Source organism: Chrysochloris asiatica, unplaced genomic scaffold (assembly GCF_000296735.1).
Source record: "Chrysochloris asiatica unplaced genomic scaffold, ChrAsi1.0 scaffold00017, whole genome shotgun sequence".
In the NCBI taxonomy this organism is placed as follows: domain Eukaryota; kingdom Metazoa; phylum Chordata; class Mammalia; order Afrosoricida; family Chrysochloridae; genus Chrysochloris; species Chrysochloris asiatica.
In genome coordinates, this window is record NW_006408535.1 from 11524760 (window position 1) to 11539287 (window position 14528).

The 14528-nt window shown below is 35.9% G+C and overlaps 1 protein-coding gene across 4 annotated transcripts in view; it reads left to right on the forward strand.

Moving 5' to 3' along the window:
* RALGAPA1 (Ral GTPase activating protein, alpha subunit 1 (catalytic)) overlaps positions 1 to 14528 on the forward strand; it is a 261272-nt gene that overhangs the window by 68757 nt on the left and 177987 nt on the right. For all 4 annotated transcript variants that reach the window (XM_006835341.1, XM_006835339.1, XM_006835340.1 and 1 more), the window contains exons 14-16: positions 3442 to 3571; positions 6269 to 6506; positions 8282 to 8443. In XM_006835341.1, coding sequence (XP_006835404.1) covers positions 3442 to 3571; positions 6269 to 6506; positions 8282 to 8443 — 530 coding nt within the window. The remainder of the gene's footprint in view (positions 1 to 3441; positions 3572 to 6268; positions 6507 to 8281; positions 8444 to 14528) is intronic.

Consider the following 14528-nt stretch of genomic DNA (forward strand, 5'->3'; position numbering starts at 1 on the left):
TATATATAGTTAGGTGCCATTGAATTGGTTTGACTTACAGTGACTACAGAATGTATTACAGTGAAACACTGCCCCGTTTGCACCTTCCTCACAATCATTGTTGTGCTTTAGCTCATTATTGCAGCCACTGTGTCCTTCTATCTTAATGAGAGTTTTGAGGGTTTTGTCTTTTTCGGTGACCCTCTACCAGCATGATGTTCTTCTCCAGGTACTTGGTAACATGTCCAAAGTATAAAGAGTCTTGCCACGTTTACTTCTTAGGAGCATTCTGGCTATATTTATTTCAAACATATTTGTTTTAGCAGTTCATTTCAGTATTCTTCACCACCATAATTCAAATTCATCAGTGTTTTGGTATTTTTTATTCATATAAATATATTTTTTCTTAATCACTTCCCTGTTGATGAACATATAATTATGATACACACCCACTTCCATCAAGTTGGAACCCTGTAGAACAGAGTGGAGTTGCTCCTTAAGATTTCTGAGATTAAATCTTTATGGGAGCAGGCAGCCTGTTTTTTCTCTTGCAGAGGGTCTGGGGAGTTTAAACTACCAGTCTTTTGGTTAGCAGGCCAATACTTAAGCCACCTATGCCATGAGGGCTACTTGCTTTGATATATATATATATTATATATATATTTGGAGCTCTGGTAGCGTAGTGGTTACGAATCAGGCTGCTATTCTCAGTCAGCAGTTCGAAACTACCAGCCTGCTCCGCCGGAGAAAGATGAGGCTTTCTGCTCCCGTAAACATTTACAGCCTCAGAAACCCTGTACAGGTCACTATGAGTTGGAACCAACTGCATGGCACGTCACAACAACAACATATATATATATGTATTTTTATATTTTATATATAAAAAGAAAACCTTAAAAATTTATTCAGTCTTAATAGAAGTACTTGCAGCACTTCTTTATGATTTTTGCTTCTTTTTTTTTTTTTAGTATTTACATGTATTTTCTTAATCCTTGTAATATTAGATTGGAGAGATAAATAACATCTTTGTTTTACATAGGATAGTTCTGAGGCACAAAGAAATTAAGTAATGTGTCCTTCTTCACCCTACTAATGAGTAATGGGCAAATATTTGAGCTATGTTTTTTAAAATTTCACTGCCCAAGGTAGTATTAGCCATTCACTGTACTGCAATAATTTCAAGACATAGCATATGATCAACAGCCAATGATACTGAAGTAAGAAGTCCAAGGTGCACTGAATGCATTGGCATAAAACAGGGCTCCAGGAATTGATGGAATGCAAATTAAAATCTTTCAACAAATGGATGCAATACTGGAGGAACTCACTCATCTAAATCAAGAAATTTGAAAGACAGTTCCTGGCCAGCTGATTGGAAGAGATCCATATTTGTGCCCATTCCAAAGAGAGGACCCAACAGAATGTGGAATTATCAGACAATATCATTAATATCACATGCAAGTAAAATTTTGCTAAAGATAATTCAAAATTGGCTTCAACAATACATTGACAGGGAACTGCCAGTGGTTCAAGTTGATTCAGATGAGGACATGGAATGAGGGATGTTGCTAATGTCAGATGTATTTAGGATGAAAGTAGAGGATACTAGAAAGATGTTTACCTGTATTTTATTGAGGATGCAAAGGATTTCGACTGTGTGGATCGTGATAAGCTATTAACAATATTGCGAAGAATGAGTATTCCAGAATACTGAATTGTGCTCATGAGGAACCTGTACATAGGCCAAGAGGAACAAGGGGACACATAAATTATGTGAAAAAGGACATGACATCAGTATTAGAAGATGACTCATTAACAGTGTGTGATATTCAGATGATAAAACCTTGCTTGCTGAAAGCAAAGAGGATTTAAATACTTATTGATGATGATCAAAGAACAGAGCCTTCAACATGGGTTGCACATGAATATAAGAACAAAAATCCTCACCAGTGGACTAATAAATAATGTCATGATAAATGGAGAAAAGGTGAAAGTTTTTTTGCTCGGATCTACTATCAACACTCATGGAAGGAGAAGTTACAAAATCAAATGTTACAAAATCAAATGCACTTGACAAATTTGAACTAAGCAGATCTGCTGCAAAGACCTCTTTTAAGTGTTCAAGAGTAAAAATGTTGGTTTGAGGACTAACGTGCGCCTAACCCAAGCTCCAGTATTTTCAGTAGCTTCATATGCATGTGAAAGTTGGGCAATGAATAAGGAAGATCATAGAAGAATTGATGCATTTGTGTTATGGTGTTGGAGAAGAATATTAAAGGTACCATGGATTGCCAGAAGAACAAACAAATCTGTTTTGGAAGAAGGACAGCTCCTTAGAAGTCAGGATGGTGAGACTTCATCTCTCATACTTTAGTCATATTATCAGAAGGGACCAGTCCCTGGAGAAAAAGGACATCATGCTTGGTAAAAGGGAGGGTCATCGAAAAAGAGCAAGACCCTCAAGAAGTTGAATTGGCACAGTGGCAGCAGTAATGTGTTCCGGTGTAACAATGACTGGGAGGATGGTACAGGACTGGGCAGAGTTTCATTGTGCATAAGATCACTGTGAGTCAGAACTGAGTTGATGGCACATAGCAACAACAGTAATGTACTGCATTGGACCATTCTGTCTGTTTTGCTTTTTAAATGTTTTTATCGCTATTAAATGAGGTGTAGGTAATAAATTTGCCTTTTGGAACACAATTTGAGGATAGTTTTTCTGTCTTTCAAAGTTAAGAATGTTACTCAGAATTGTTAACTGTATTATAGAACGAAAGGTTATCTGATATATGCATAAGTTTTAGTTTGACCATAAACTAGATAATGATTTTTTGGGAAAAGATTTCATATGTAGTTGATTTAAAATTTTTGTTATTGTTGTTGTTAAGTGCCCTTGAGTGAGTTCCAACTCATTGTGACCCTATGTAGGGTTTCTGAGGAGTAGCTGGTGAGTTTGAATCACTGACTTTGTGTGTGGTTCAACCTAACCTTTTGGTCAGGTGCTTAGCATCTTATTATATGTAGCGTGACTGGAAGCCTAAGTTAATAAATGTGACATCTTTGATTTTTATTCTCTGAATAAGTACATGCATTTATTTGGCAGTACATTTTTAAAGGAGAAATGCTTTTCTATTTGATTCTACCCACAGTTCTCAGAAAAAAGCATGACAGTTTTTGCTGTGATATATTGCTACCTCAATTCAGCTTTTGTAGAAGTTTGTATTTTAAGAAAGATTATTGTGACTGAAACAATGTTGTAAAAATTAGACTGCTATAGATTTATATAATGAAATTTTTAAGGTAATATGTAAAGGATTATAAAAATGAAATTGTCTTCAGCTATTTCATGTTTGTGTTATTCAGGGATAACATTTTTAAAACAAATATTAATTTGAAAGTTAACTAGTAAACAATAGCAAACATTTTCAAGGCAGAAGAATTAATTAATGTTTTTACTTTAAGGGAACAGATGCTGCTTGTGTTGCTCAGAGTCACGGAGTCTGTACTGAAGATGCCATCACAAGCTTTTCTACAATTCCAGGGGAAAAAAAATATGACCTTGGCAGGTCGACTTGCAGGACCACTTTTCCAGGCAATAAAAATAAATAACTAGACAGATAACCAGATTGATATTCATGTGTTTTTTTTAAAGATTCACTGAGTCCTGAACTTGTAATCTGAGAAAACCTTATCAGGGATCATTTCATATTAAAGTTATTTCTATAGTGTTTATTTAAATATGGCTTATTTAAATAGGTTGTTTGCTATCTATTATAAACTTACATAAACTAGTATAAAAGTGAAGGAAATACCAAGTCTGTGATAAAAACCTTATGACAGACTGATGATATTAACTTTATCTCTTTTGAAATATATATGGTTGTAAACTGACAGAGGGTTTCAAAGTAATGGTTTGATTATGTGTTGTATCTGTTCGCAAGTCTGTGGATTTATTACTTTTTTTACGTTGTGCCATAGTAATAAAAAAGTAGCAAATAATCAAGAACCTTTCTGTTAATACTTTTCCATACTCTTTAAGGTTATTTTTTGGGTTGAAGTATCCATGGTAGTTTGACTATGCAGAATTACATGTTGTATTGTCCAAACTACTAATAGAAACCTAATTTTAAATGTATTACGATAAAAAAAATCAAAAAAGTATTTTCTTAAGATGACATTAAATACAGATATTCAGATAAAATAGTTTTTAATGTTAAAGGTAATAACTGTCAAATCTAATTTTCTGGTGTATTATACCCAGTCAAAAATTTGTTTCATTTGAGGGGTTTTTGCAAGTTTTTTAACGTTTTGAGTCCTCTCATATCATTAGCTAGTTTACCCAATATTTTCTGCTGGTTGTAAAACCAGCTACACTTCACTATCTAAATTCTTCCTGACTTCATTGATCTTTTAAATTAGTTTTCTCAGTGCTGGAACTAATCCAGTGGTGACAGCTACAGGAAGACAGTTTTAGCTTGCTATATGGACTCACTTTTTGGTAATGTGAATGTTTAAAGATAGAATGGGAGGTCATTAGTTATGATTATTTTCTGTGTCTTAAATTCTGCTCATTTCATCTTTATATTTAGTGTGCATTGAGTAAAATTTCTAGAACTAAACTTCTGAAGAAACCCTTTGTCACCTCTTCTGTTGTTGTTGTTGTTATGTGCTGTGGAGTTGGTTCCTACTCATAGCAAACCTGTACAGGGTTTCCGAGGCTGTAAATCTTTATGGAAGCAGAAAGCCTCCTCTCTCTCCCGTGGAACAGCTGGTAGTTTCGAACTGCTGACCTTGAGGTTGACAGCCTGATTCGTAATCACTATGCTACCAGAGCTCAAATCTTTAATAGAAATCAGAAAATCTCAAGTTACAAAGGATATTAATTGGGGGTACTGGTTGGTCAGTAACCTCTACCCTTTCATGTGTATTTTTAAATTATGTGATTGGATTTATTACAGAATTCCTTTAATTCTTCCAGTGTCATTAAATTAAATTTTGATAATTAGTTCATGTATAATTTTTCAAAAACATTAAGTTAGGTACATCCCTAATACAGTGTTTTTATATGTATGTTGTTGTTGTTGTTATGTGCTGTGGAGTCAGTTGCGACTCACAGTGACCCTGTACAGGGTTTCTGAGGCTGTAAATCTTTACGGGAGCAGAAAGACTCATCTTTCTCCCACGGAACAACTGCTGACCATGAGATTAGCAGCCCGATTCGTAACCACTAATCTACCAAAGTTCCTTATGTACATACATATACATCCCTAATATACAGCGTTTTTACATACATATACTTATATGTATATAAGTCCTGGTATGGTACTGTGAATACTGGACTGCTAACTATAAAACCAGTGGTTCAAATTTAGCACTACTGCTTGGAAACCCTTTGCAGGGTTGCTGTGAGTCAGAACTGACTTGACAGCATTTAACAACAATACATAAAAGAATTTTCAAAGGTATCAGCTAATGATTTCCATCTTTAATTTGGAAATGTAGGTTTAGTTCAATAACCATCAACTACTTTCCATTTCAACATTTAATAGTATAAATCCATAACCCACTGTCGTGTTGTGGGACAGACAGCTTTGCCATAGGATTTCCAAGACTGTAAATCTTTATGACAACAGAGCACCTCCTCTTTCTACCACACTTAATAGTTTGTTGTTGTTGTTGTTAAAAGCTGTAGAGTTGGTTCTGACCCGTAGCGATCCTGTATAGGGTTTCCAAGGAGCGACTGGTGAGTTTGAGCTGCCTACCTTATGGAGTCCTGGTGTGGCTCTGTGAGTTAATGCGCCAGACTGCAAAGACATTTGAACTGCAACGTCAACAGTTCAAGCTCACCAGATGCTCCTTGGAAACCCTATATAGGGTTGCTATGGGTCAGAACCTACTCGATGGCACTTAACAACACCACCACCTTGTGGTTCAGACTGACCTTGCAGTTCTGTGCTTATCCTGCAGTGCCACACCAGAAGTATAGAGACTTTTATGTATTTAAAAAGCATTTATTTTATTTAATATGGATTCAACATGAAAGATAGTTATAACTTTTAACATTTGTTTTGTCTTAATGGCAGGAGTATTGGGTGGGAGTTGGCAGTTATTGAAATGAAATTTATAGTTGATAGCATGGATTTTTTTTTTCAAGCGTTAACTACCAAACAAGGGTGTTGGATATTGTGTGATTTTAAATTTTGCTTGTTTAAAAGCATCCTTTTATAACTGAATATCTGATGCTGAAGTCATACACTAAACATTTTATTATTTCTGATTATCTTTATAGACTCTGATAGTCGCCTGGATTAAAGCAAATCTAAATGTCTACATCTCTCGTGAGCTTTGGGATGAGTTACTTTCAGTATTGTCATCGTTGACCTGTTGGGAAGAGCTGGCCACTGAGTGGTCACTGACTATGGAGACACTAACTAAAGTTCTAGCTAGGAATTTATATAGTTTGGACCTCAGTGATTTACCATTGGATAAGCTGAGTGAACAGAAGCAAAAGAAGCACAAAGGCAAAGGTAAAAGCATTTCACAGAGATGCTCCATATAACCTTTCTCACACAGCTGGCTTGGGGAAAACCTACCCATGCAATGCCTAGTGTTGTCTCTTAAATTATTTCCTAATCCATATACCCTGAAGGCTTAAAATTTCTAACAATAAAACATGTTGATAATTTATCATTTTTCTTAAAGAATCTTTAAATTTACAGTAATTTTAATGAGAGATAAAGTGTTCCATACATATATGGTGGTGGTGGTATGCTGTGGAGTTGGTTCCAATTCATAGTGACCCTATCTGGGTTTCTGAGGCTATAAATCTTTATGGGAACTGAAAACCTCATCTTTCTCCTGTGGAATGGCTAGTAGTTTTGAACTGCTTACCTTGAGGTTAGCAGTCCATCTTGGAACCACTATGCTACCAGAGCTCCTTTCCATACATATATAATTGCTGTTAAATAGATAATTCAGAATTTTAGCCACTTTATTTTAAGTAACTAACTGGAGTGCATTTTTATAAAATGTTCTACCTTTTATCATAAGCAGTTACTTTTTAGAACAGAAGGTGGTCTCAGGGTATTATATTTAAAAAGTTGTTGTTTGTTGTTGTTATGTGCTGTGGAGTCGGTTCCGACTCATAGCGACCCTGTACAGGGTTTCCAAGGCTGTAAATCTTTACGGGAGCAAAAAGCCTCATCTTTATCCCGTGGAACAGCCGGTAGTTTCGAACTGCTGACCTTGCGGTTCGCAGCCCGATTCGTAACCACTATGCTACCAGTGCTCCTTATTTAAAAAGTATAAAATACAAATTATAATAAATTACATGGATAGTTTTTTTTCATAGCGTTTGCTTAGTTTTAACTAAAAGTGAACATATCCTAAAAGTTAAATATGTATGTATAATGTGTGGCATAGGATAAGCCCTGGACTGTGAACCACAAAGTCAGCAGTTCAAACCCGCCAGGTGCTCCTTGAAAACTGTATATAGGGTCTCTATGAGTTGCAACTTGATGGCACACAACAACAATGTAAAAAAAATAATAGAAAAAGAGGAGCAGTAGTCTAGTGATCATATCAATAATACATGTTTTTACAATGCTTGGCTTACTAGTATTTTGCTCTCTTAATAATTAGTTGGTAGTTGGACTACAGTGTCAGCAGTTCTAACCCACCAGCAGCTCCTTGGAAACTATACAGGATCACTATGAGTTGCAACTGACTCAGTGGCACTTAACAACAGATTGGAGAGTCTGTTATGAGTCACATTTCATAATAACTGTGTCCAAAGTGTTAAATATGTACCTATACTACTATTTCCTAGATTATTTATTTCCCAAGTGACTGTTTTTTACGGTTAGAGATTCAATAACCTTTTATACAAAATGGTTGTTGGTTACCTCATTTCTTGTCTTTTATTTTTTTCTTTTCCAAATGCTTTGTTTTTATTATCAAGGAATTAGATGACAAGTAACTTATAATAGTGTATAACTTGATGGTATCGTTTAAAAATTTTGCATCCATATTGGAATAAATACGATTTTTACATGGGTTAAAGGTCAAGCTCACCAATCACTCCTTGGAAACCCTATACAGGGTCGCTATGGGTCAGAACTGACTCGACAGCACTTAACAACAACAACTAAAGGTCAAGAAACCTTAGATTACACAACATTTTATGTTGCTGCTTTGTAATTCATTATGAATAAATCTAAGAATCTGAAGGAAGGTAATTTAAAGAGATTATTCATCATTTGTCATGTGATAGTAAACTAAGATTGACACCCTATTTTCCTAGGAGTTGGACATGAATTTCAGAAAGTGTCTGTTGACAAGTCATTTTCTAGAGGATGGAGCCGTGATCAGCCTGGGCAAGCTCCAATGAGACAGAGAAGTGCAACAACCACTGGTTCCCCAGGAACTGAAAAGGCGAGGAGTATAGTACGGCAAAAAACTGTGGGTATGTAGTAGTTAATTTCAAAGGAATTGTACATGGCAGCACATTTATAGTCCATAGTGTTGTATATAATTAAGTAATAACAAAATTTAGTGTATATAAATAGATAATTTTATTATCAGTTATTTTGCATTTAAATGAATAACTTCTATAGTGAAACTTTTTTTCAGAAATATTCTAAGTCCAGCAACATATGTATGGTATGCTATCCCTTTATGATATTAAGATTTGTATCTAACATTATTATATATTATTTAACTGTAGATATCCCTATTTAAAGTGTTACTTTACAGAATTGAAGAGGTAGAGCTCTGGTTCACTTTACAGGATTCAAGCATTAAGTGGTATAGTTTTTGTTAAATGAATATATTGCAGACTTGAAAAATTAGGGTAGCTACTTTTCAGAGCTGCAATTAATAGTTAGGCTTACTTCAGAAACTTTTGGGTAGATAGCTGAGGTTATGGTAGAGTTTATTGTAAAATTCCTTTCTATAGAAGGAATATAATCAGGAAAAGAGTAATAACAAAGGAACAATGATAGAATTTCTGGGCATAATGATTACTCAACATACAGTTGATCTTGCTACCATCTTTTCCTTTCAAAGGTTTATAATTTTGTTTGAATTGTAGAAAGAGTATTAAAATGAATAAGGAAAGCTTAATTTGGAACTTTTCTCACTCTCTTTCATTGCTAATTATCTAAGTGACCTTGGACAACTTACCAAACCTTTCTAGGTCTTAGATATTTCATCTGTGTGGTGGGAATGCCTCACATTCACAAAACAAAATTGTTTGAAGTTATTTAAACTTTACAATCTATGATTTTCCATAAAGAGTTTTCCATGATACTATATTTATGTTTAAGGAGTCCTGATGTCGTGCTGTAGGATAAGCGCTGAACTGCTAACTGATAGGTTGGCAGTTCAAACCTACAAGCTCCTCCTTGGAAAACTTATACAAGATTGCTGTGAGTCAGAACCTACCTGACAGCACTTAACAGCAGCAAAACAACCTATCTATATTTAAGGGTAATCAATAATAATAAACTATTAATTTTAAAGTAATGTAAAACCATTATTGTAAAGGTGCATCTTTTATAAAATAATGGGCTTTAATAAAATGTTAAAAATTTTGAGCTTGAAAGAAAGTATCAAAAAGAATATGGAAGGTGAAAGATTTTCAAAATTTGAAAATGCCTGGTTACTTTTACGTCCTTTAATCATATTTTCAGAATTGTCCTCTGCCTATAAAAAAAAGCTTAGCATTATAATAACTATATGTGTTAAGAAACCCTAATATGATGCTTTAAGATAAACGTTGGACTGCTAACCTTAACTTTGGTGATTCAAACCCATTAGTCACTTCTGGATACCCTCTATAGGGTTGCTATGAGATGGAACTGACTTTACTACACTTAACCGCAACAACATATATGTTAGCTGGAAGAATAAAAGTTGACACAAGGAAAAGCATATTGATAAATTAAAACTAATATAATACTTAGGAATTTTGGTGTAGATATATTGATTACACCTGAAATGCCTCATTTTTTTAATATCACATTTACAGAAAATATTTGTATTCATTAGAAAGTAATTTTTCTTTTAAGTTTAAAGTTTTACTTTAATGTTTAAACTTTGAAATTAAAAACAAAGTTTTTTTATCATAGAAGTGATAGTATGTTTAATGTGAAAATTAAAGTTTAAGGAACCATAAAGATCCATTAATTCTTTAATAGAGAAGTAATCATTTTTTATATGTTGTAATATTTCTTCCTAGTGTTTTAAGTAACATGTAGTGAAAAGTATTCATCTGCAATTCATACCTGACTCTGATTACTTTCTGGTACATTTGACAATACAACTTTGTTTAGCTAGTTTATTGGACAAGCCTATCAAATAAAAAGTTAAAGCATTATAATTTTTGTTAAGGAAGATGGATGGCCACATGAAATAGGAAAATACCAAAAGGAGCAACCAGTTAAATCAGGAACATTGCATATGCTTTGGTCACATATTTTCTTAAACCTTTAAAATTAATTTTATATCTTTAATGAGTGTACATAATTTAAAAAGTCAAGCTATGATACATGTTATACACTGAAGTAAATTTTTCCCGCACTACTACTCTCTACCCTCCTTATTCACCTCACTAGAGACAACCATTGTTACTGGTTTCCTGGACACCCTTCCAAAGATAATATATTCAAACAGGCATAAATCAAAATGTTTACACTATTGTGAGCCATGAATTTTACACATTGATATGAAAAATATCTACAGAGTTCACTATGTAAGTACTGTTTTAAGTATTGAGGATATAATGTGAACAAAGCAGATAAAGTTGTTAAAGTTGATAATTCTCGTGGGAAAAGACATAATAAACAGATAAACCAATAAACATTTTAGGAATAAGGGACTAGAGAGTAATCCAGACCAGGCCGTCAAATTGAATCTCAAATTTATGGCAATCCCATAGGCTTTTGTTTTGGTTTTTGTGTGTGTGTGTGTTTTATTTTTTTTTATGTACACAGAAGCACTCCAGAATATATAATCATGTAAACAACCTAACGGCATATTCTGCAACTCTGCCCACTGGCCACCAGCTCACAGCCTTTCTCTTACCATGAGTCCTCATTTGCTCTATCTCCATGTCCTCATCTCTGCTTCCATCTCAGGTGTCGCTGCTTCTCTGGATAGGGTCCCACATTTCGTTTGTATTCTTCTCCTTTGATGGTCCTAGGGTCCTCTGTTCCTAGACTGTAAGGTTCACTACTTGCCTCTTTTTGTTACAAAACTCCTTATCTTTACAGATGTGACCATCACAATTAGTCATAACAGTTACTCACTATTGAACTATAAATATCCCTTTCTCCTTTCACCAGACCAGTCTAGACAAGATGAAAACTATTTAGTAGAGATTCTACCTTCACCCACACTCTGAAACTAAACTGTCTTTTGAGAACTTGTAAACCAGCCACTTCATGCTTTTATAGCCCCCCCATTTTAGGTGCTCAGTGTCTAAGTTGCCCATCCTTATCAACCCTGTTGTGTACAGAAGGGATAGCATTGATCCTTGATGTGAAGACTCCTTCCCTTTCAGTTGGTATTTTGAGCTACTACATCCATAAGTATAGGTCAAGTTCATTAAAGTATAGCAATTTACACTTGTTTCCTTTATCAAATTTCTTTATCTTTCTCTGTTTGAGTTCTGATCATCAAGTCATCGAAGCAAGGTCAGATGGGTGCTATTTGCAAGTTTGGGCATTCCTGTATGTCTCCTCCCCTCACTTCATATCAGCTGGATGCTTCACTCTCAGCTCTAGCCCCCCATGGCTGGGTGCTTAGGAATCCTCAGGTCTCACCACACTTCTGACCAATAAGCCCTTCCTCTTCTCTGTCTCATCTCCAGGTTGATAGAAGTCTTTGGAGCATGGCCATACTCATCCCATATCTTCATTTCTGCCTTTTCCCCATTTCCACTCACCAGAAGGAGCTCTGGTAGCGTAGTGGTTATGAATCGGGCTGCGAACCTCAAAGTCAGCAGTTTGAAACTACCAGCTGTACTGCGGGTGAAAGAGGAGGTTTTCTGCTCCCGTAAAGATATATGGCCTCGGAAACCCTGTACAAGGTTGCTATGAGTCGGAACCGACTCCACGGCACATAACAACAACACTCACCAGAAGACCAATGTGGTCACCAGCAGGCTTACATACCTGCGCGTTTGTTCCCTTTAAGTTTCAGTCTTGAAGGTGTGTTTGTCCTGAAGGGACTTTATTGCTTGCCTTAATGGCTTCCTGGCAAGCAACTTACTTGTTCTTGTAGTAGTCAATCAGATTGCCAATTTTGTTTTCAATTTTACTGCTGGTCTTTCTTTCAAGAAGTATCTTCAGTTCTTCTAGCTGCTGCAGGCTGGTCTGCATGTCCTTTCAAGTGGGAATGCCCCATTTCAGAAGGTTCTAGATGGGGTTTAGAGTTCCACATAAGATCCTATACACTACAAAGGCTCCACAAAAAGCCTATTTCACTTGGCAAGTTCTAAAACCCATTTTAAGTATTCCAATCAGTTATAGGCTGAAGATGTTCAATAGGCTGTTTAATAGATGTGGTCCTGGTGTGGCGCTGTAGGATAATCACTGGGCTGCTAACCCACCATCTACTCCTTGGAAACCCTACAGGGTTGCTATGAGTCAGAACTGAGTTGGTGGCACTTACCATCAGTAACTACAGCAATCTTTTGGTAAACCCTGGTGTGGCACTCTATGGTATTAGGCTGCTAACCACAAGATTAGCAATTCATACCACCAGCCATTCTCAGAAACCCTATACAGGGTCGCTATGAGTCGGAACTAACTCGGCACACATCATCAAAACACAACTGTCTTTCAGAAGTAGATTTCTAGACCTTTCTTTTAAGGCATTTTTTTGTCTCTGGATGAATTGGAACCATCAACCTTTGGTTAACAGTTGAACACTTAATTTTTGTACTACTCAGAAACTGCTTGAAAACCCTATACAGACAGGGTCACTATTATTATTTGGAACCAACCAAGTCAACAGCACTTAATGACAACAGGAAATCCTAGATGGTGATTAAAGGTAGGGAAATAGGGAAATTGAAGGTCTGTCATTATCGAGACCTGAATAAAATGGGAGAAAACCTAGTGAATATCTAGAGAAAGAGTGTTCTATGCCGAAGGAAAAATATAAAATGCTCTGGGGTAGGAGTATACTTGTGTGTTTGAGGAACTAGTAAGGAGACTGGTGTGACTAAAGTGGAGTAAATAAAGAACTAAGTGCTAGGAGATGATAGAAAAGATTTTTGCATGTCATAAAATATTTTGAACTCCTATATCATACGCCATTACATTGAAGTACCATATTTTCATTTGTGTCCTGAAGATGGACAATTACTTTATTTACAATTTTATACTTAAAAATGGAATTGAATATGATATATATATGTTGTTGTTAAGTACCGTTGAGTTGCTTCTGACCCATATTGACCCTGTATAGGGTTTCTGAGGAGCAGATGGTGAGCTTGAACCGCTGATTTTGCATTTCAAACTGGCTTTGCAGTCTAGCGCTTTAACCTACAACACCACACCAGGACTCATTATTTATGTGTGTGTGTGTGTGTGTGTGTATGTAAACTATTTTCTCTCTGTATATGTATTTCTATGCTTCATGCATTTGTTGTTAGGTGTCATTGAGTTGGTTATGACCCATAGAGACCCCATGAACAACAGAACGAAACACTGCCCAGTCCTACACCATCCTCACAGTCTTTGTTATACTTCAGCCCATTGCTGCTGCCACTATGCCAATCCATTTTGTTGGGGGTCTCGATCTTTTTTGCTGACCCTCCACTTTACCAAGCATGTTGTCTTTCTCCAGAGACTGGTCCCTCCTGATAATCTGTCCAAAGTGTGAGAGACAAAGTCTCGCCATCCTGACTGCTAAGGAGCATTCTAGATGTACTTCTTCCAACACAGATGTGTTTGTTCTTCTGGCAGTCCTTGGTACCTTTAATATTCTTATTCAACACCGTAACTCAAATCCATCAATTTTTCTACATTCTTCCTTGTTCATTGTACAGCTTTCACTTGCATATGAGGCTATTGAAAATACCAGGGCTTGGGTCTTGCGCATTTTAGTTCTCAAAGGGACATCATAGCTCTTGAACATGTTAAAGAGGTCTTGTGCAGCATATCTGCCTTGTGCAATGCATCCTTTGCTTTCTTGACTGTTCCTTCCATGAGTGTTGACAGTGGATCCAAGCAAAATGAAGTCTTTGACAACTTCACTCTTTTCTCCATTTAGATAGATGTTGTTTATTGGTCCTCTGGTGAGAATTTTTGTATTCATTGCATTGAAGTACAACCTGTGTTGAAGGCTTGTGATTGTTTGTCCTCACCAGTATGTATTTTAAATCCTCTTCACTTTCAGCAAGCAAGGTTGTATATCTACGTATTGCAGGTTGTTAATGAGTCTTCCTCCAATCCTGATACCATGATTTTTTGCATATAATCCAGCTGTTCCGTTTATTTGCTCAGCATACAGATTGAATACATTTGGTGGAAGAATAC